The following is a 23,642-nucleotide window of genomic DNA, read 5'->3' on the forward strand; positions in this document are numbered from 1 at the left end:
TCCCATCACATGTAATATGTAAAACAGACAATAAATACCAAAATATGATTTAAAAGATGCAGATCACAGGGAAACAAATCCCATAATGTAGTGGTAACATATGAATTGGACCTAAGGCTATGTGTATTTGGAATAATGTTTACCTTGCAGTGTTAAATTTACACACACTCCCCGTAAAAACAAAACAAAAAAGCTATGGGTGCATAATGGGCTCTGTTATTCATGGCAGTGTTTTCCCAGAGCCTCTTGATGGCAGCATTGTTCTGCACTTGCTGTGTAATAAGAGAAGCAAAATAGTAGACAATTACCACAAATTATGAGGTGCTGAAGTGTCTTGCTGCAAGGTGTTGTCTGATACCAATCTGATTAAAGCACATTGTGTGTGGGGAAAACACCAGGATTGGGTTGAGAAGGCTGGGTAGTAGTAATAGTACCTAGTACTACTACTACTAGTAGTACCTACTAGTAGTTCAGCATGCCCTTCTTCTGGAAGCTGGTACATTACAGGTACAATATCCATAAAGGCACACTTGAAAAAAATGGGTCTACATATCACATTACAGTAGTTTTATAGTTACCAATATTGCCAAGATGGAAGCAGCAAAATAAGATAAAGAATAAGATAAAGACCTTGTTCGCACCGCCTTCTGACGCAGGAAGTTCTTGCATGGTGATGGAAGGGGAGGTACAAAGACTGAGAGTGAGATCGCTATTATTTTTCTTGGCAGCCTTATATCAACCAATCATTAACATTACCAGAGAAACAATTAGGCTTGGTCCTATCAAATCGCACGATATGGTTATTATTTATCTACCAACCTTTGAGCTAGCAAACACACTTTCCAAAGTAGGACAAAATGAAGAAAAACAAAACAAAACCACAAGAGGAGTCTAAAGGGATTAAGTGATTCAGCCCCATTGATAAAGCATCAAGGCAAATAGCTAAGCATATAGGCCAGTTGTATAAATTTAGCAACTAGAACAACTGATTACCAGTAAATCATTTAAAACTAACAAACCACAGTTGCTTTTTATAGATACTTATTATCAATTTGATATGTGGATGTTAAGAAATGAAAAGAAATATGTAGATGTTAACATATGAAGCCCAATAAACAACAATGACCAAAATGAAAGAAAGAACGAAGGAACGAAAGAACGAACGAAAGAAAGATGCTTTTGAAGGTAGAAAACGGATGTACCGTGGTACCTTGGGTTACAGACGCTTCAGGTTACAGACTCCACTAACCCAGAAATAGTACCTTGGGCTAAGAACTTTGCTTCAGGATGAGAACAGAAATAGTGCAGCGGTGGCACGGTGGCAGAGGGAGGCCCCATTAGCTAAAGCGGTACCTCAGGTTAAGAACAGTTTCAGGTTAAGAACGGAGCTCCAGAACTAATTAAGTTCTTAACCTGAGGTACCACTGTATGGGCTATCTAGTGTCACATGCATGACTATTTGACTGCAGGACAGAACCTATGAGCATGTGTTCGGTGCAGTTAGCTCCTGACACAAATACATTCTCCTGAGGCCTAGGGGTACTGAAGGAACTTGTGCATGTAATCTCAGAGCCTCTGTCTACAATCTTTGAGAATTTTTGGAGAACAGATAAGGTCCCTGTGGACTGGAGGCGGGCAAATAACCCTCAGGGTCCCTTCCAGCTGTACAATTCTATGAAAGTGAGCAGGGCGAGAAGCAAAAGTGGGTTAGCAAGAGACATGACTTTTACTTTTTTACAGCAGCCGCACAAAACCCTGATAGTTCCATACCACCCCCCCCCCACTATCTCCCCATCCTCTGTCCATGCAAGCAAGAGGCATGGTCACAGTCCAAGGACACACACATTCCTGCCAGGTAAAAGTGTTTGAGATTATTATGGAGTAGGTTTGATAAGATGTGTGGCAAGGGGAAAGGGGTCCTGAGGGCCAGAAAGAGAAGTCTGGAGAGATGCATTAGGAACATTGTTTTATCAGGGCTCCTGTAGGTGCAGAAGGTTCTAATTGTGTTTGAGAGAACATGAGTAAAAGCCCTCTGCAGATCTTCTCCACTCAGCATGGGAAGGTTGGGTACTGAGCGGATCATGCCAAAGCATACAGGGGACATTGAAGGTGAGGCCTGTATGCATGTCTTGTCTCTCCCATTCAAACATCCTATGTTCAGGTGAATGTCTAAGCACTCTCTTGACTCCTGTAGGGTTTGAGCAAAGAGAGGCCTTTTCTTATCACCCACAAAGTAATTACATGAACTTCAAATTATTATGCCACCTATTTCGAACTGCCTCCTTTTTGCGGATTAGGGGTTCACTTCAAGTTCAAGGTAATGAACCGTTTCTAATTTACTGAATGAAACTCTCCCTGGACTGGCTTATGTGAATCAGCCACAGTTCTGTTCTCTAGTGCCCAGAAAGCAGGGGAATTTTTTTGTTTCGTACTCTGACCATAGATCCTTCCTCTTCTTTTAAATCAAGAACTTCATTATATTACTGACTGCGGTGACCTGAGATACATTAGACTAGACTTGAGGCTTCCTCTTTTTAACACACAGCTTGTTTCATTTATACTCTACTTATTGAAGATAGCAGAGTGTGAAACAGAATTTTTTAAAAGGTAGGACTGAAATCAACTTGGAGCTTCATGTGTAGTATTTAAATATTTATTCAAAAAACCCAAAATTTTCAGGTAGGTGATGCTATTATCAAACCTGCAGTTTGGAAAATCAACATACTTTTAATAGTCATCATAAGGTAAGGAAAAGTCATTTTGTCAATGATAAATTAACAGTGTAAAAAGACATTCTTTCAAACCTGTCAAGGTAGCCATTGCTTATACTGGATCCAATGTGTTTTGTTCTCTAATGCTAAATGCTGACTTTGCGATTACAGCTTTTATAACTTGCTAGGTTTGACCAGTTCTCCCAATATAGCATACTGTACAATGAGAAGTTTTAATTGCCAGGATATTTTTGTCTCCACTGAAAGTTACAGGCTGGTTGAATAAATTCTTGCAAATGGTAAAAATGGGAAAAGTGACATTTAATGAATGAATGGAGGGTACTATATAAGGATCTTTTTGAGAATAAGTAGGACTTTGAATTGCTACTATTTGATATATGCTAGAAACCTGCTGAGAATGCATATTACTTTAAAATAATGATAATAGCTTTTTCCAAAACTGCATTCCTAAGCATGCTTACCATGTTGTCAGCCTGTTGAATGGTAAGACTGATTTCTGAGTAAATGGGCACATCTGCCTGTGAATATTTCTCCTCCAACTTTTGTGGGCAACGAAAGGTCCCATGAAAGTATGGGTGGATATATGGCCTCAGTTTTTTTTACCCAGCAAGACAGAGCTTTGGGCACAAGCAGGGTTCTGTGCTCCTATTGCATTAAGGTGCTCAGATCTGTGCGGTCAGAAGTTTGCCTTGGCTGGATGTCTGCAGTCAAGAATTGGGACTGAACATGAAGTCCTCAGTGTTGGATTAGGAACCATGCACACAATTGCGCACAACTGTTCCTCTCCCATTTCAAGGGAGTGGGGAGCCTTACTTGGGGAAAAGGAAGAGGGTAGCAAATGGCAGGAACTGAAGCTCCATCACAAACTCCAGAGTTTCTGAAAGGAAATAACACATTTGTGTTGGAAAAGCAGTTCCTGCAGATAGGAGTGCCCTGCCCTGCTCCCATCACCTGTGCACACTAACCTGGGAGTAAGCTGAACTGAAAAGTGGGATTGTGATTTATGCATCTAAAATATGCAACAATCAGGCCTGAGTAAATTTGTTGAAGGTTTGGAGTTATACTAATTTGCAGCCCACCCCCCAAAAAACCCCACCCATGATTCTTTATAGTACAATGATGCATCACTCTAGTTAAAGGAAGAACAAATTGGTGCCTGTGGTATAGCCAGTTTATTCTTCCTTCTGTATCTTCACAACAGTTATGTGAGGGAGATTGAGCTGAGAGTTGGTGACTAGCCAAGACAAGAACTAAGCAAATGTTCAAGAGTATTTTCTTTTTAATCTATCAAGGTTGATAAAATGGTTTTTTTTATTTGTGTTTTGCTGAGTGTTATAAGACCCCATAGGCTCAGAATATTTATTGTAGTCCATAAAAGCTAATGCCATGATGAAACTGATAGTCTTTAAATTACCACAAAACTTATTTTGTGGTACCATATGTTATGCATCCATGTATACATTCATGGGGCAAAATGTGAACAAACAAGTTTAGTTTGGGCCCCAGAAAGGAAGCTGCACAAGGAGCTGTGCGACTCCATTTGGTTTTGAAGTCATACTTAACCATTGAATTTTGGGGTAACACAGTGCTGATCTGGTTAAATTCTCTGACCCTAGCTTGGGAGACACAATGCACTGTTAGAACTAACTGCTTATTTCCTTTTTGGTCCTATTTTATCCCCTACTTCCTTTGCAGAAGCAAGTAAGCTGACAACCTCATCTATCTTCTTCATCATGGGCATGGATGTGTGTGCTTGTGAAATGTACAAATTCTACTGTCTTCAAGTGAAGACACTTGAAGCAGCAACTTCTTAAAATGAAACACACAAACAAACTAAAAAGGGGATTTTAACATGCATGAGGAAGTTCTCCAACTGTCCAGAGCTTGCAGCCACACACATGAACATTATCTTTATTCAGAGTCACTGCTGCTGACAAATTTACCCAGAAATTCCAGAAAGAAGCAAAATAGGGAAAGGGAAAGGGAGTTGTCAGCAGGCTTTGGGGGAGAAAACACTTTAGGGGGGCTGCTTTATTCTGCAGAAAACATTTCATTTTTTTCACCTGTAACAGCAATTATGAATGCTAGATATATTTCACAGATGATCGGCCTTCTTGGACTATATAATTGTGTGTGTGTATATATATATATATATTTCTCTTTTACACTTCAATATCTTTAATAAATGTAATGATTTTTTAAAAAACCCTTCATATTTCTGCCAGGTTTTGTAGGGGTATTCAGAGCCTGTCCTACTCCTTGCATCCAGTTTAGATGTTTGATTTTGAATAAATCTGAAATCAAGCACAATGATGAATACCTTTATTTTTTTCCTCGTTCTCATACATGGTGAGTAGACAAAAGTTGTGTCATCTTCAATAAGTTTGATAAGTTTGTGTCAGGGTTGTGAAAGAATTGGGGTTCATAACAACTATCCTCCTTCTGGTCTATCTTTGGCACTTCTGTGTTTTCTGCTTGCTCCTTCAAGAACAAATCTTTAGTCCAATATAACTAGTAAATTGTCATTTCTCCCCTCTTTCACTCTCTTTGCAGCCAGTTTCATATATGCTTAAGATATACTTTGGCTTTAAATTTATAAAATCAAAAAATGCAAACACAACAACAAAAATAACAACTAGAGTTACTCTATTGGTAACTTGGAAACTTTCTGTACACTTAATAATATTAAAGTTCATATTTAAGTCTCTTTTCCATAGTCTGAGGAAAGGATTAAATAAATTTGCTGTAGGTGCCCCTGATTTACATAGGAGGTTTCCCCAGCCACTCTGGGGGGCTTACAACATATCTAAAAACATAATAAAAACATTAAAAACTTCCCTAAATAGGGACATCTTCAGATGTCTTCTAAAAGTCAGAAAGCTGTTTATTTCCTTGACATCTGAAGGGAGGGCATTCCACAGGGAGGGTGCCACTACCGAGAAGACCCACTGCTTGGTTCCCTGTAACTTTGCTTCTTGTAGTGAGGGTACTAGCAGAAGATGTTCAGAGGAGGACCTCAGTGTCCTGGCTGAGAAATAGGAGTGGAGATGCTCCTTCAGGTATACTATGAAATATTTGAGCTTTACTTTGACTTTCACAGATAAATCTGTTAGACTTTTTCTAGGAAACTAATTTTACATTAGAGAAGATCCAGACAAAGCAGGATCTTTCAAAATATATTGGAATGGGATTAGGATTTGAGCTAGAAAGCCTCAAGGTCATCTCTGGTTCATTGACTCTACAGTAATACAGTTCAGTTCTGGTCTGTAGAAGGACTGCTTCAGTGCTCAAGGCTGCCAAACAGGTCTAGCTTTGTTCAGTAGTTGGTTAAGTATAAGCAATTTGTCAACATAGGAATATATATTGTCCAGTAGCACCTTAGAGACCAACTAAGTTTGTTCTTGGTATAAACTTTCATGTGCATGCACACTTCTTCAGATAGGAACTCATAGTTTGAGTCCCTTCTGAAAAAAATAATATTTTGTCCCATAGCCACTTGAAGATAACAGGACACAGGTAGTGTCCACTACAGTCAAATCAAGGCTAGCCAAGGTAGAGAAAGTCAAATCACAGCTGGCAAATCAGATTAAGGTTATTCTATACAGAGAGCAGAGAAAAACAGGACCTTGGATAGCTCCAAATGAACTGATGCTACAAAACCCTGCTGAAGCTTTATGTAGAATGGAAAAGTTTGTAGGGTGGTTGGCTCTACTTTCCTGGAGGAACTGGCTAAGTTTTTGATGGACTTTGACCTGATTTTACAGTATTTGACTCCTACATGCTGGGGAAACCTCCAAGGGTGAGTCCAAGCATGGTTGCAGGGCTGTATCCTCTGACTGGGAGGTTCCCAACAGTTATCCACTTGAATCTCATCCTTATTGGTGTCCTCTGTTGTGCACTGCAAGGGTCAGGGGCCATTTGGTAAACAGGGCTTAGCTTTCTCCCCCTTCTCTGGGGATGATGTCGTCCAACTGTGTCTGTGGCCTGAACCTGAAGTTGGGGTCGTACTAAGACTGTCTGAGGAAAAGGTTGGAGTTGGAGGATGTCTTGGGAGCTGTGCAGTACCTGGGTTTCCTCAAAACCAAATACGGAACTAGTATCTATTAGTGTGTGAAAGCTGTGAATTTCCATCCATGCGCTACCTGTATATACGTGTAAATAAACCATGTGTCACAAAACATAGTAAGTCTCCAGTAACCCAACTGCAACTTGGATACATGCTATACCCTTGGAGTTATCACTGTTCAGAGGATTGTGTAAGAGTATGTTCCTTACTGGGAACCGTCAATGCTTCAAATGATTAACCAATTAGCAAAATATAAACATTACCAAAGCTTTGTTGGGATACTAATTCCTTGTTCAGATAGTGAATGAAGTGTGAATTAAATTACACTTTAATAAGCAATCATACCATTCATTGCAGTCCTGAGCTCTTCCCCATTGTGTCCCACCCATTCTAAAAAATATACCTGGTAGCAGTGGCAAATTTGACCCTCAGGACTGTAGCAGCATACTGCTTGCAATGATACATGCGAGATACAATTCCCATCGATCCTTAATAGGGTCAGCAGGATCAATGGGAACTGCTTCTCACATGGAGCGACATCTCTTCCCAATCCATTCAAATCACTCCCAGCCTGGTTCAAAGGGGGCTTGAATCGCTCCATGACCCTATATAAATTGTCTTATTGCTTGAATAATGTGTTGATAGCTTTTGTACCCTTATTTAAAACAGTTTCAGGAACATTATATGCTCCAAGGCTGCTGATAAGCCATACTGGAAGATCAGTGACAATCAAGTGCTACTATGAAACCACATCAGCCAATAGGCATGGCAGAAAATACTGGTGCAAGGAGTCAACCAACCGTCACTCTTGCCAGACTATCATTTCAACTAACGATTTCATTCACAAAGACTATGAAGGAAGAGTGTCAATCCATGATAGCCCTCAAAGTGGGATTTTGCAAGTGACAATGACACAGCTGGTGAAGACAGACTCCAGTAATTACAGATGTGGCATTGGCAACAAAAATGCTTATGGTTTTTATGCTGGAGTGAATCTAACCATTTGGGAAGGTAAGCAAGCTGTTGGAATCCAAACAACTTTTTTTCAAAAACTGAAGGGCTATTTTAACAATTTGTTTTGTTTCTGGGGTCTGCTTTTTCAGTTGCCTTGATGGGATAATTTTGCCTGCTTTTTCTTTTTTTGGCTGTGTAGGGTGTGTGTTTTGTCTCTGTTGGTCTGTGTTTTAGTCTGTGTGTATTGGTGCTGTGCATGGGGTTTTTGGGGGGTAGGGGGAGGAGAAGGATCTGAGTATTGCTTCTTTGTTTTTCTTTTAAATGGGTATTTTGTGTATCCACAACAGGTTTTTCCAAAACTCTTTGGAAGGCAGTTGCTTTGCCACCTATTCTCTAAACAAACCAAATCCAAAAGTGCTATTAGGGATATCCTGGTTTAGAAAAAGCAAAACAAATACAGTGGTGCCCCGCAAGACGAAATTAATTCGTTCCGCAATTTTTGTCGTCTAGCGAATTTTTCGTCTTGCGAAGCACGAAATCCCATAGGAATGCATTGAAAATCAATTAATGCGTTCCTATGGTCAAAAAAAGTCCAAACAAAGCCAAATTTGGTACAACAACAGTTTATTAACTGCTCTTTAAAGTCACACATACTGTAAAGAGCAGTTCAAAAATTGAAGGGAAAATAAATTAACTTTATAAACAAAACATGTCTTTGTTTTTAGACAAAGAAAACAAAGTCGCAAGACGTTTTCGTCTTGCGAAGCAAGCCCATAGGGAAATTCGTCTTGCGAGGCAAATCGAAAACGGAAAAACCTTTCGTCTAGCGAGTTTTTTGTCTTGCGAGGCATTCGTCTTGCGAGGTACCACTGTATATATTTGGGTAAAATTCTATGCTAAGAAGTTAGTTCAAAAGACTTCTTGGCAGAAATGTGGGATTCAGATCAATCACTTTCCAGTTCTGCTTTTGCCTCATTTTTCTCTATTAACCTTCAATAATCATGGCTCTTTATGCTCTCTCATATCTGTACTCTAATGTGGAGCCATTATCTATAGATACAGTTTTCCATTTACAGTTGTTCAAAGGGCTAATAACCCACCTGAAAAATGTAGAGGCAAACAAGGCTTTCAATAAATTGCTAGGTGGATGAGGACAAGCCCAGCTTTTGCATGTATTTGGGTTGCTTAAATGTTTTAAATGAGAAAGTCTGTTTATGTTTTGTGCCTGCTTGATTGTTGTTTTATAATTAATAATTTAATTCCTGTCCTGTCCTTTCTTACAAAGAAGTCCAGAGTGGCAAACAACAAACTAGCAAAACAATATAATTACATTAAAAAAATTAAACATTTTAAAACAGGCACATATCCTCACAGCTAATGATCTTAAGGAACAGCGTCTTTCAGTCACCAAATGCCAAGGTGAACTGCAACATTTTTAAATTCTTCCTCAATGTTAATAATGAGAGATACAGATATGCTTGACCAGGGAGGGCATTCAGCAAATGGGACTCAGCCTCTGAGGAGACCCTATCATGGGTCAGTGTGAACTGTACATCACCCAACAGAAACACCACCAACTGGGCCTCTCCTGCTGATTGTACCAATGATGTGCCAATATCATTGATATTGGTAGAGGTGCCCTTGATTTCTTCTTTCTCTAGTAAAACACCTTTTTATATTTTCATATACATGCACTATTGGCTGTAGTAGGTAGTAATGATTCTTTGAAAAATTGTTTAAGACTGGCCGGGGGGGGGGGAGATAGTAATAAATGCTTTGATTTATTTTCTCCAAACAGGTCCAAATATGCCAAAATCACCTGAAATACTTTGGGGTAAAGTGAGAGGGTCAGTGATGATCCAATGCCCAGTGGAAACTGTCAAGTCAAGCATGAGGAGATCCTTTTGTAAGATGAGGAGATCTGGCTGTTCTCTCATAGCAGATACTAGCATGGATAAGGGAAAACAGCAAGAAGGAAGAATTGTTTTTACTGCTGGAAATAGCTCAGAAACTTTCAAAGTCTTCATAAACAAACTGAGAAAAGAAGATTCAGGAATGTATAAATGTGGAACAGGAACGTCTGATGACAATACAAGCTCAAGCATCATACAACTGGAGGTCACAGAAGGTAAGCAGAGAAGTAAAATGACAAAATCACAAATGTCATAATGGCCCTATGAGCTGCTGGTGGGTATGCATATACTCCCTCTGCAAATATGGGAGATAATCCTCTTCAGAGCTTCAATGATCCTTGGGCATGGGATTGGTTTTGGGGGATGCAGAATGCCTTGCTCCTCTCCTTGCTAGCCCCAACCCAAAGCAGTAGGAAGTTCATTTTTCAAATTGGCTTTCCTTCCACCTCCACTTCTAAGCCAGGCTGGCTGAGGGCTTGTTTCTGCTGTCACTTTTCTGGTCCAATTAGTGACACTAAAAGTCTTCTATAAAACCAAGCTGCCCACGAAAGAGTGTGCTGGCAGAACTAGACACACAGTTTTGCAAAAATGTTTCCTCAAGTATTATTATTTCTAAAAGCATTTCTTTAAAAACAATTACAAAATTACAGTGCTTCTGGAAACCACCTGCCTAAAGGGGTTGTAAAATGCAAAAGAACATTCCTTGCCAAAACATTTAGCTTTTCCTTATCTTAGCAGCTCATCTGATAAACTCGTCAAGTCTAGACACTTCCACTGTATAGGGAATCACATATTAATCACAGCTTATTAAGTGAAGTCTAGCTTCAATTGATGTATTCTACATGACCTTATATGGAGACATCTCTTTCTGCTGGTACCCAATACATTTTTGGAAATTGCTAAATTCTTTTTCACAACCTTCTCTCATGGTAAGACGTCCCACAGCATCTGTGCAACCGAAAAGCTAGGGGGTGGGGCAGGCAAGCAAGGAGGCACTGAGCAGGTTGCAGCACTAAAAGTGGTCCAAGACCTAGTGTTTAAGACTGCTCTAATCCTATAGGCTTGAAACCACTTCCATGTGTCTGACTGTTGGTAATGTTCCTGCCCTGAGCAGTGTGGATATACCAAGAGGAAGATGAGGAGTCACAGACCTTGCCTGAGCATATACTCTTTTCATGTAAACCCACCACAGGGGGCTCTCAGTTGAAAGAGGCTGCTACTCTACTGAATAAAATCCCTTGCCTTTCTGTGTGTGGCTAAATTTGTTAGAACAGGCAGGGCCCTTTCTAAGAGAAGTTGTTCTAAATCCCTCCGGTGAGCTGCTGCCATGATACCTGTGCTCTGCTTTCTCAATCAGGGTTCTATGGGAACATGAGGCATGTATGATAGCACGTGGTTCCTGGCAGGTGTGCAGAGGTGCACTTGAATATAATATGGGGGGAGGGGAGGGCAAGTAAGCCCCACCCCATATAATACATCACAAGATGCAGTGCTTGCACACCACTTTATCACCTTTTATCCTGGGCTGCTCTACTTTGAATGGTGAATATTTTATTGGGGAGGAGGGGCGAAGGGAACTTGGCCCCTAGGAGTTATTATTATTTATTGAATTTATATACCGCCCTATATCCGGAGGTCTCAGAGCGGTTCACAGAATAAAATCAAAATATGAAACCACAAAATACATAATTGAAATAAAAACAATAGCCCAATAACACCCCTCCCCCAAACCCCCACATTTTAAAAGGGCATAGGATGTCAATCAAATCAGCCAAGTTAAAAAGGAACATTTTTGCCTGGCGCCTAAAGGTGTATAATGAAAGTGCCAGGCGAAGAGTTGGCTCTTAGGTAGGGTGCATGTGTGTTGGGCGGGGGACAGTGGGGAGGTGGTGCATTTTAAAAATGAATGTACAAATGATTCCCTGTGCATGGGCGACTAGATTTTAGGAAGGAAGGCTATAACTTTCTCCATGACCTCCCTTTTTAATGTGGAAGGCTGGGCTGTCCCACCCATGTGGCAGACTGAGGAAACTGTCTTGGGTGGTGGAACTCTAAGTGGCGGCACCCCCACGTCCACCCTGCCACCTCATGAGATCTTTCTGGAACCCGCTGCCACCGCCACTTCACAGGCGCTGCCACGCAACCCAGGTAAGAGAGGATTTGGTGGTTGCAGGCGCCTTTGGTGGCAGGGCAGCGGCGGGATGGGGTGGCAAAATGGGAAAGGAGATTATAGATAGATAGGCAGATCGATACACAATGTGTGATCAGGTGAGATTCCCCACATTCCCTGTAGTCTGAAGTGGTATAGCTCAAACATATATTACTATCTTAATAAGGCAGTATTACTTCACCCTAGGGGTACTTTTTGTAGCATTGCCCTTTATGCCTGCACAGTGAATCACATGCAGACATCCAATCTGGAGTCCCACTATAGCATAAAGCTCAATTCTAAGTGGATTCCAGGTGGTGAGATAGGTTGCTATGTGCAGGTCTGGCCCAATACATTTTGCCACATGGGACAAAAGACAAGACGGTTCCTTCACCTTTTGATGCACAGAAGGCAACTTGGCCTGCAGTTGGATGTTATTTCAATTCTGTCAACTGCAGAACATCACTCAGTGCTTCTGAGAGGATTAGGTTGATCATGGGGGTGCAGGATAGGACACACACAACCAGAAGGGTACAGCCAATAGGGTTCAGGAGAAACAGCTAGTGGGTTGCTGCTGCCCCCTAGCACCTGCTGCCTGAGGCAGCTGTCTCACTCTGCCTAATAAAGCTGGCCCTGATGAAGTGAAACCACTGGCAACTGTTGCATCGTGATAAAGGTGGTGGATATCCCTCTTTCTGGCCAATGCTAGGTGGAATAGGACAGTGCTGCCGCCCCATACAACTGTACAGTTGCTGAGTTGATAGCATCTCTGGAACTGATGCTGCTGGCATCAGAAGGGCCAACTAGCCATGTACCAACTGTGAAGCATCTTCCATGGTACTGGTTGCAGAGCCTCCACTTACTCGACTGCCTCCTGGAGTCAAAAGGTAAAGGTGAGAAGGACCCGGTTCCTACATTGCCATGCTGCAGCCTCTTTCAGCTTCATCCAGCAAAGCCTTGGCCACCGTTCTTCTGACAACTCCTTCTGAATTCCAGTTAATAGCACTGAAATACAGTTCCCATAATCCCCACTCAACATGATCAATGACGGGGCCAGTGGATGGGAGTTGTGGTTCAGCAACATCTGTGGGGCTACAAGTTGGCCACCCCTGGTGTAGGAACATTCAAGAGCATCTTGATTTTCAATGATCCTCAATTACAGAATCTTTTTCCTCCTAACAGAATTGGTTTTCTTCAATATCGTAAATGATACGGCAACCACATATGAGCCACAAACAATCTGGACATACCCCCAAAGTTATGTGACAGCTACAAATGAAGTTTACAAGCAAAGGTAAAGTTAGAAGATGTCTTGTCTAGTTTAAGCACATTCTCATGCTCAGTGGCATCCAGCCATTTCCCTAAAATTTAAGTTTTAAAAAATGTCATCCAACCAGTCTGAAAAATAGGCGCCAGCACTTCCAGAGGGTAGTTTAGCAGCTGATGCCAAGGAAAGAATGAGAAACTGATCCAAACTAACGTGCTGAATCTTCCAGTTAAAATGCTAGCATGTGTAAATGGGGGAGAGCTGCTAGTGTTCTGCACACTTAATATATGAACTGCAGTTTCCCAGAATAGCCAGTCGAATGCTTAGAAAGGAAACGTTGAAAAAGAATTATGTGTTGCAAGAAATAAGGATGAGCCAGTAGATGGCACCCCTTTCACTGGTGTTAAGACTTATTACACTGCTGCAAATGTTACTTCAAACAAAAAACAAACAAAATGCAAGTCTATAGAAAAATTAGAGACAATTGATGAACTGATGGGTGGGGAGGGTGCGATTTTGTAGACAGGGCAGAAATCAGAGCAATCATCGAAAGGGTGGGGAGGGAGTGGTAAATGTTTGTGTGTCCTGTGCGTCTCTCTCTCTCTCTCTCTCTCTCTCTCTCTCTCTCTCTCTCTCTCTCTCTCTCTGCGTGTGTGTGTGATTGGTGGTTGTACCCACTTTTTGCCCCACCCTCTGCTAGATTGAAGTCTCTGAAGGGTTAGCTAAGGGTGACTGTGGCTCTATTGTAAAGGGCAAAACATGCCAATTCCCACCACAACACAAGGGTAATTTTGAACTCTTTTGCCCCAAGTCCTAAAGGTAACAAGGATCTTTAGAACACCAGACTATCTCTTATCTCCAGTGCTCTTTTCCTGGGGGGACGCAGGGGTATGCATACCCCTAAACATTTTGTGAATCTAAATTTGGTCTCATTGAGGGGCAGTATTTCAATATGAGTAGGAAAATGAGATAACCCCTAAATATTTTTTTTAAGTAAAAAAGCACTCCTTCTCTCCAGAAATAACCTGGTGAGCTATGTTTGGGACTCTTGTTATCATGAGATGCCCTCAGAATGCTTTTAACCAAGTATTTTAACTAGCTAGTGTAAGGCATCTGTAGTGTAAGGGCCCTGTCTGTGGACCCCACCACCTTTCTCTCACCAAGGTGAACTCCTGAACTCCTTTTGATCCCAGTGGGTGATGCTCCTTTGAGGCATTGCTTGCCAGCTTCTACCACCTTCTGATCTGCCTTTACTTCCTCTCTCCTCTACTTATTCAATCTCCCCTATCTTCTTGTCTCCCTTTTATCCTGGGCTGCTCAACTTCTCCTCCTCTGCCTCTTGTCCTTACTATTTCCTGCTTTTTCTTCACAATTTCCCTTACCTTGGGACCTGCTATTGATATGCTACCATTTACCAATTTATCATCTGGCTTGGGGGGTTTCCATCTTCACCACAGTGTTGCCCCACCCTGTCCTTTACAGTCTGCCTGACTTACCTTCCAGGCGAGCAGCAGAACCATTGGAGTGATGAAGAAACTGGCACTCCCAGCACCAAGGCTTCACCCCAATCAACTCTGCACTTTTTATAAATGATATTGATCTCTTTTTCATTTTGATGCTTACAATAAAATAATTTTGCTTGGACCATAAGGAGAAAAAGTAAAATAAATATCCACCCTACCCTGTACAAAAGATGAATGCCATTGCTATTTAGGCCCTCTACTTCACTTCTCTCTCACAATTGCTTCCTGAGCCATTCCTGTTTCCCTGTTAACATCCTCTTGGTCTGTTACTTGAGATTTTGGCTCCTGTCTTCCATCTGACTCATGATGGCAACTTCGTGGTCTAATGTTTGGGCTGCTAACTTGTATGAGCTGCTCCTGATCCCTGCATTGGCACCAAAAGAGACAGATGTGTAACAGACATTCACCAGCCACTGGGGAAGTAAAAGTTTACACATGATGACAAGCAAAAAAACCAAAACCAAACCAAAACAAAAAGGTCTTTTTTGTACTATGTCTATTTTTAGATTTTCTGAAACTGAACTAAATCTACTTCCAATTGTGATACCAATTTTGCTTGGATTTCTTGTTCTGGCTGCAGCTGTTATCATTGCATTTCTTAAGATAAGGAAGCGAAAGAAGGATGGTAAGCAAAGCCGTCTATTCTCTTGGTGCTTTTGTGCATTTGGTTCTTGTTGGGGCAGCAAAATATGGCACAAGACAGCCCTTGCTGGCGTCATGTTCAGTTTTCATTCACAATGGATGCAGGTTGGCTAGATCTTGCTGGTCCAAAGTGCGTCTGATTTAAGCTGGAGCATTTGTCCATGTATCCATTATATCAATGCACTTGAATCACCAACAGTACTGTAAGAGCCTATTCTTTCCTTAGAAGTAAGCCCTACTGAGCTCAATGAGGCTTAATCCCAGGTAAGCAGGTATAAGATTGCAACCTAAGTGCTAAAAACATAATTCCTACAAGGTATATAAGGAAACAGCAGAAGGGCAAGAACATGTTTCTTGAAGGCCTGGCAGCATAAGACTTTAACCTTAGAAAAATGAGGTGAAAGAGCTACAGTAGCAACATGGGCCTTATAAGTGACAGTGTTTTAAAGCTGGGTTGCCACTACCAAAAAGGTCACACTTCTTCTCTCAGCCAGGACAAGCACCTGGAGGAAGCTCTCAGCAAAATGTCCTCAGTTCCTGAGGACATTGGCACGGCAGAATTCATTCTCTAAGGTATCCTGGTCCCAAGCCATGTGGAGCTTTAACAACAGTACCTTGACTTTAGCTCAGAAACAAATGGGCAGGCAGTTCTCTCAATACTGGCACAATATGTGCAGCTGTATATTGGACCTGCTGAATTTTCCAAACCTTGCAGTAGTCTAATCTAGAAGTTACCACCATGGCATCTATGATAGGTGCAATCTCTACCTTTTCCAGAAGAGGGTGCAGCTGGCAAATCAATAGAAACTGGGGGGAAAAGGAATTATCTAGTTATCAAGGAGCAGTACTGGCTTCAAGAATGTTCCTCTGCCCCAAATCTTGTGTACCTGGTTCTTACAGGGAATGTGATCCTATTCGGAAAAGGCAGAGCACCCACCACTCCTGGTTTCTTAGGTCTCCTATCTTCAGTAAGTAGTGTGACTTATCTGGTGAGGGCCTAAGTTGTCCATGATTTTTGCCTCAATAGAGAGGTAGAGAGCCAATCTCAGTTTGTTTCAATGTTAAATGTCAGAAGCAGTAGTGGTATGTGATGGACCCAGAGTACCATCAGTGGTGGTGGTGTGAGATTTGCCAGGACAGGATGGGTGTTCAAAGCACAAACTATTTGCACATGAATATTATTTTGCTCACTGGCTTCTCTGGGACAACTCTCACTGCCAAATCTAGCAAACCTGCACAACATATCGAAACACCAATTTATTTTGAGACTAGTGGTATGTCTTCTTAGCCACAGAAGTTACCCCAGTAGTCAATGGATGAAAATGTAATTATCTGTTGGGTTTTTACCAAAAGCTCCAAATGACATTCCTGCAAGAAACCCCGAAGGAGCAATAGCACTGGCTGGCCGACATTGTTCAGGAGAAGGACCCATGGAAGAGCAAATAGGCTCAGCGGACGAACAAGAATCTGCCCTAGACTCTGAAAAAGGTATGTATTCTTTCTGCTTCTGTGACTTAAATTTCCTTTGTTAGATGAATATCAATAATATTAACCTCCTTCCCAAAATGTTGGCCACAATCCATTACACAATCGTGTGCAATGGGCTTCTCTCTCTCTCTCTCTCTCTCATTGTTTCTGCATGCAAATAAATATTTGAGGGGCAGTGATGGAACACCCCCTTCAACACATCTCTTTTATTGTGTTTTATTTATTGAGTCTGAGGGTGAAGGTTTGAAGCAGAGAGTCTTCCCTCCTCTATGCATGGAATTCCCCATGGGATTTAGAACCTTGCAAAACCACAGTTTCATAGTTCTGGTGTATGGCTCCCATCTGTTTAAACCTTTTAGCCCTCATTTTCAATATCTTTTGTAATAAGGAGGTTCTGATATAATTACTGGATGAGTAGTTTTTTAAAAAAGAAGAAGCCATGAACAGCAAGCTTTATTATGTTGAACCGACTGATATAGTACAGTTCTTTGGTGCCTTACATTAATTTAAAGCTACTGCTTTGCAAGAGGTTGTTATGATAGGATACCATTAATGCTCAAATGGTATTAAAGTTTCTCGTGGCTGTAGAATGTTGAAATCTGGAGTCAGGGTATATTGATCACATGAAAACTACTGAAAAAAATAGCAAAAATGAGGCTGAGGTGGTTTTTTTAAAAAAAAAAATCTTTGCAGAGTTGGTGGTTGTCAAGCCATCCTGTTTTGGACCATGTTCAAGTACTTTAGAGACAAGGACATAAAAGTAGTTCCAAATAATTTAGTTTCTATGATATAACCTAATTTCTCTCTCTCTCTCTCTGTTTTAGTTGAGGTCCCAGTTGAAAATGAATATTCCTTGCTCAGCCATGGGGCAAATCCCGAAGACTTGAGAGAAACTGATTGACTGCCTGTTCAATTGAGGTTGCATATAGTTAACAGAGAATTTTCAAAGCTTGCATTATGTAATCTATTCTATGTCTAAGCAGCAGTCATTCTGCATTATATTGTCCCCTTCTGATATTGACATAAAATTATATCAGAAATACAATGTGAGGTACACCTCTTATTAGTTTTAAAGTAGTCACCATGACCTAGACACCTATAAGGCTTCTAATTCTGTGTTCACCCAATGAGTCTTTGCATTATGTGTGTGCCTTTGGAAATTAGGGGAATTTTCAAAAGCAGTTTGTGCTATGACATGAGATGATGCTCAGTACTGGGGGTTAGTATTAAAATATATATGGTTATGTGCTAGATCTTGGGTGCATCTCAGATCACTCTCTGGATCCTTGCTCTTGTGATCATCTTAGCCATGATTCATATACAGTGGTACCTCGGGTTACATACACTTCAGGTTACATACGCTTCAGGTTACAGACTCCGCTAACCCAGAAATAATACCTTGGGTTAAGAACTTTGCTTCAGGATGAGAACAGAAATCGTGCTCTGGCAGCGCAGCGGCAGCAGGAGGCCCCACGAGCTAAAGTGGTGCTTCAGGTTAAGAACAGTTTCAGGTTAAGAACGGACCTCTGGAATGAATTAAGTACAGTGGTACCTTGGGTTAATTCATTCCGGAGGTCTGTTCTTAACTTGAAGCACTACTTTAGCTAATGGGGCCTCCTGCTGCCGCCACGCTGCCGGAGCACGATTTCTGTTCTCATCCTGAAGCAAAGTTCTTAACCCGAGGTACTATTTCTGGGTTAGCGGAGTCTGTAACCAGAAGCGTATGTAACCTGAAGCGTATGTAACCCGAGGTACCACTGTACTTAACCCGAGGTACCACTGTATGAGTTTTGTATTGAGAGAGGTAATGTCAGGAGCCGGAGTCAAACATAGGTCAGCAATAAAAGACATGGTGCCAGTGTTTCTTTGTTCAAAGAAACCAAAACAGCGCAGGCCTAGTGACCCCAGCAACTCTTCCCAGTAGGTCTTGCTCCAATGAGGCAGTTGTGAGGATTGAAGGTCCCCGCCTTCCCACTGCTCTCAAAGACACCTCCTTTCCAGGGTGTTTCCCAAGCAGTCACAAATGGCACCTGCACACAACCAATCTCTGCTCTTTTCATTTCTCTGTGTGTTCTAGGAGACCAGGGCAGAGGAAAGCTGGTTCCAGCATGAAAGGGAGACTCCCTGGATTCTTCAGCAGCCTGTCTCAGCTCTGCCTCTTTGGCCAACCTCCTCTCCAGCTTCTGCTTCAGCCTTGGAGTCTGAACTGCTCTCTGCCACAGCTTCTTCCTGCTCATTAAACCCAGTTACCTCTTCTGCTTCTGATACTTCCTCCTCCTCCGATTCTGCTCTTTCTTCTGCCTCCAGCCACCCACTGTCATCCCACCCCCACTCCCCTAGCTCTGAGCCTTCTTCCTTTGGCTTCCCCCCAGCTGGTGCCCCCCCCTTTGCATCCAGTCAGTCCATCACAAGTGACCACAAAATTATTTGGTTAACTGAGTTTCATGTGGTGGCTTTGTTGCTCAAATGCAAATAGTGAGAACTGATGTAGAAGAGCTGTGGTTCAGTGACAGAGTGCATGCTGGCATTTCCCTGACATGGCATTTCCCTGGCATTTCCAGATATGATTGGGAGAGACTCCCTGTCTAAAACCGCTTTGAGGTTTTGTTTTTATAATAATATAAAATATGATTTTATAGATAAGTATATAATTTTTATGAAATAAATAAATAAAACTCCCGGGAGCCAGTGCTTTCCAGTGGACAATAGTGAGTTAAATGATTTTACTCCAGTGATCTTACTCCAGCAGGGGTCAGCAAACTTTTTCAGTAGGGGGCTGGTCCACCGTCCCTCAGACCTTGTGGGGGGCCAGACTATATTTTTTTGGTGGGGGGATGAATGAATTCCTATGCCCTACAAATAACCCAGAGATGCATGTTAAATAAAAGGACACATTCTACTCATGTAAAAACATGCTGATTCCTGGACTGTCCGCAGGCTGGATTTAGAAGGCAATTGGGCTGGATCCGGCCCCCGGGCCTTAGTTTCCCTACCCATGCTCCAGAGGATAAGGCAGCTTCCTATGTTCTTATATGGATAAAAGCAATGGAGCTGGATTAGCTCCAGGATGGCAACTAAATACTAGCAGGCAGCATATGAAAGGAATGTGGTGAAATCACCTTTTGACAACTTCAGTATATCTAAAAGTAACATATGACTAGGGCCTTAAGTGGAATGGACCGGTGTGTTTTTCTAGGATGCCACAATTTCCTAAAGTTTGCTGATTTTAGAACATTTGACCATCTAAAGCGCATAGTTCAGAATTAAACAGACCACAAATAGGCCAGTATCCCCTCCCTTCCAGCAAACGCTCTCTGAAATTGCTAAAAATTGTTCAATAGGTTGTAACAATTTCACATGTGCTTATTCCTACTCTATAATAAATAAGCCAGTGACCCAGAATAATATCGTGGCAAACTGTTTTTACACTGTTCCTGTTGTTATAATGTGGATTTGGTTTTGTTTTAAAAAACTTGTGCTGGATTTTGATGTTACTGGGTTTTGTTTTTTTTGATGCTATGTGCTTTTCTTTTTTCTTTTAAATAAATTTTTTAATTTTTGTTTTTAAAAAATCTTCCAGTGTTTATAATACAACAATTGTTGTTTGCCAGCTTATGTGTGAAGGGGTAAGTAATAATGTAAATAAATAACCAATATTGGATTGGAGTCACTCCTTCTGTTGGATGAAGGGAACATTTAGATCAAACCCATGTTTTATTAATTTCATTGTAATCAGAGTGTGCTGGGGAGAAAAAGAATATTCATAGCACATATGTTTTTCAGAAATTTGTTTGTCCCCCCCCTTTCTGTACAAATAATAAATTCTGAGTTATTTACAAAACTTTGGCTATGATTGTCAATAAATGCAGTCAGCAATTGAGCTTCATTCATGATCATTAGGCAGTTAGCACCATGTATAAATCATTGTAATGGTTCGAACTCATTACATAGATAATAGCCGGTGCCTTTGAGTGCATTTCCTTGTTTCTGTGAGGTTGAAGTTTTGTACAGCAATAACCATGATGGAACCGCAGATGAGAAGCAATAGTTAGATAAGCTGTATGCAAACAAGGGAGAATAAAGTAACTTTGGACCTGATACTGTATCCAGTGGTACCTCGGGTTACAGGCGCTTCAGGTTACAGGTGCTTCAGGTTACAGACTCTGCTAACCCAGAAATAGTACCCCGGGTTAAGAACTTTGCTTCAGGATGAGAACGGAAATCGCGCGGTGGCAGCGGGAGGCCCCATTAGCTAAAGTGGTTCTTCGGGTTAAGAACAGTTTCAGGTTAAGAACAGACCTCCAGAATTAAGTTTTTAACCCGAGGTACCACAGTATTTTTCATTCAACGCTGGATGGATGATGCAAATATTTTGCATCCTTAATATTGACAAGATCTAATTAATAGGAAGTGACTCTTAACAATCAAAAAGGAACCTACATATTCCCTGTGTTGGCACCTCTCCCATCTTCAGAAAAGAGAAGATTGTGTTTATTGTAAGATGAAACATTGTTTTATTTATTCCGGGGATGAGTACAAACTGAAAATCCTTGTCCATCAGGTTTTGTGCTTTTGTATGGAAAATCAAACAATTAGAGAGGCTGAAGTTCAGGCTTCAAGTTTCCAGAGCCACCTTAGTCAGATGGCTGTAAATCTGGCAGTAGGGATATTTCAGGCTTCTAGGATCTGCTTCGCTTTTGCTAGAACTCCAACAACCATCAAGCAGAGCCTGGTGCAAATGACATAATCTTCAAAGTTAAGGATTCTGAGCCCAGAAATTTCTTTTGAGCTCACAATTCTTCCAAACTAGCACTCCCCCTACTCACAGTTCTGGTCCCCCCATCCCTGCTTCCTTCAACTGGGATCAAAAAGTTCTTTCTTATCTACTTAATAATACTAAGATCTACTGCTAAATTCTACCTTCTGCCCAGTCCTGCTGTAAATGGCTATTTTTTTAAATATTTTGAATCCACCCATTGTAATGCATAACCCTGAAGAATAGATCCACCACTTCTAGTGTAGGGGAACAAAGTTGAATTATTTCACATTTAAATATGAATTTACCTAAGTCACACTTCAAGATGTGACTTGAAATACAACCACCCTTCACACTGTCCCAAATTTTGCAGTGCAGTTCTCCGGCCATGGAATATGTACAAAAAATACACATACTATTGTAAACTGTGCATTTAAATGCATATATTAGAGAAAATAACCTATAAAATGCATTATAGTGCGGGAAATTTACCTTTTCAAATTTACATACTTTAGGCAAAATTGCATAAACGTGTGTATATTAAGAGAAATATGTACTAAAATGCTGATTAATTTTCATGACATTTTCATGTATTTTCAAGAATCATAGAATCGTAGAGTTGGAAGGTACCCCGAGGGTCATCTAGTCCAGCCCCCTGCAATGCAGGAATCTCAAGTGAAGCATCCATGGCAGATTGCCATCCAGCATCTACTTAAGGAGGATCCATCAACTTCAGAGCCTTCCCATGAATTTTCTTTCAAAAATAACAACCACAAACCAATGTGGAATATGGAGAACTAACCTTCAGACTGGGATGTGGGTAGCGCTGTGGACTAAATCACAGAGCCTAGGGCTTGCCAATCAGAAGGTTGGTGGTTCGAATCCCCGCCACGGGGTGAGCTCCCGTTGCTCAGTCCCTGCTCCTGCTAACCTAGCAGTTTGAAAGCACGTCAAACTAGATAAATAGGGACCGCTCCAGCGGGAAGGTAAATGGCGTTTCCATGCGCTGCTCTGGTTCACCAGAAGCGGCTTAGTCATGCTGGCCACATGACCTGGAAGCTGTATGTCGGGTCCCCAGAGTCGTCCGCTACTGGACATAACGGTCAGGGGTCCCTAATCTTCAGACTGGAAAAAGAAGAAACTGAAATGGACATATTTACACATCTCTAACCATTTCGTTCTTCAACCTGGATAATATTTAGGGTCATCTGGAATTGCCTTTAGTTTTGTTGCTGTTGCTCCTTACTGTTCCTTTTGGAAACCCTGAAATTTCAGCAATTTGTGTTGTGCTCCCCCCCCCCTTGCTCACTCTCTGTGTCACCACAGATAGCTTTCCCTGTTCTTAATTTTGCATTCCTGTGCACCATTGCATACACATATGTTAAGGGAGGGGTCCTTTTACCAGTGTGTATCGCCATAGTTGAAACACTTCAGACGAACCCTCTGGATGTTTCCTTACTTGCCTTCTTGAGAAAAGAGAAAGGAGAAGTTCCGTAATGCAGTCATGGAAGGGTACACTCTGAACTGCGTGTTATTTATCTAAACTGGGTCAGAGCATTACCAAATGAGGAAACACGGGAAATATCATTTTATAATGATCCTTACCAGAACTTGGAAAAGTTATACTTCGCCTGGCCACCTCCACCTGCCCATCTCAACGCAAAGGAATTGATGTTTGTAGGAGAAAGGGGAAACATTGCTTGTGTTTAACTTTTTTAAAATCAAGGAAAGAGCATTTGGACTCTCAAATAATTTGCTAAACCAAACAATCAAACTGTTAAAAATGTGCAGAATGTCATGAGAAGTCCTTATTTATGGTGCCACTGTCCAATATTTGCGCATGACAGTTGTATAATAGAATCACAGCACTGAAGAGTTGGAAGAGACCACAAGGGCCACAACCCTGAGATGCTTTACTGACTGAGCTATATAATCACATTCCACATAGCATTTGGTGTTGTAATTGGCCCCCAGGCTGTGCCCCTGGTCCTTTAGGAACAAATTTACCCCATTCAGGACCAGGGAGTCCCCCACATTTGCCTGTCCCCTGTCTCCTAGAGGAGGATGAGGAGGAGTTTGGATTTGATATCCCGCTTTATCACTACCCGAAGCTAACAATCTCCTTTCCCTTCCTCCCCCACAACAAACACTC

The 23,642-nt window shown here is 41.5% G+C and overlaps 1 protein-coding gene across 2 annotated transcripts; it reads left to right on the plus strand.

Moving 5' to 3' along the window:
- The first annotated feature begins 2,598 nt into the window (after positions 1–2,598).
- On the plus strand, positions 2,599–18,258 carry LOC310709402 (polymeric immunoglobulin receptor-like). 2 transcript variants are annotated; one of them, XM_083509035.1, is made up of 9 exons: positions 2,599–2,744; positions 4,958–5,081; positions 7,468–7,809; positions 9,551–9,880; positions 11,661–11,813; positions 12,997–13,108; positions 15,111–15,229; positions 16,600–16,734; positions 17,559–18,258. In XM_083509035.1, the coding sequence occupies exons 2-9, from the start codon at positions 5,042–5,044 to the stop codon at positions 17,633–17,635; spliced, it is 1,308 nt and encodes a 435-aa protein (XP_083365161.1). In that variant the 5' UTR covers positions 2,599–2,744; positions 4,958–5,041; the 3' UTR covers positions 17,636–18,258. The 2 variants fall into 2 exon arrangements, with proteins under 2 accessions (XP_083365161.1, XP_083365162.1); XM_083509036.1 differs by lacking the exon at positions 2,599–2,744 and adding an exon at positions 3,127–3,252.
- Positions 18,259–23,642: the final 5,384 nt, after the last annotated feature.

This window comes from Podarcis liolepis, assembly GCF_965112155.1.
Source record: "Podarcis liolepis genome assembly, chromosome: 6".
In the NCBI taxonomy this organism is placed as follows: Eukaryota; Metazoa; Chordata; class Lepidosauria; order Squamata; family Lacertidae; genus Podarcis; species Podarcis liolepis.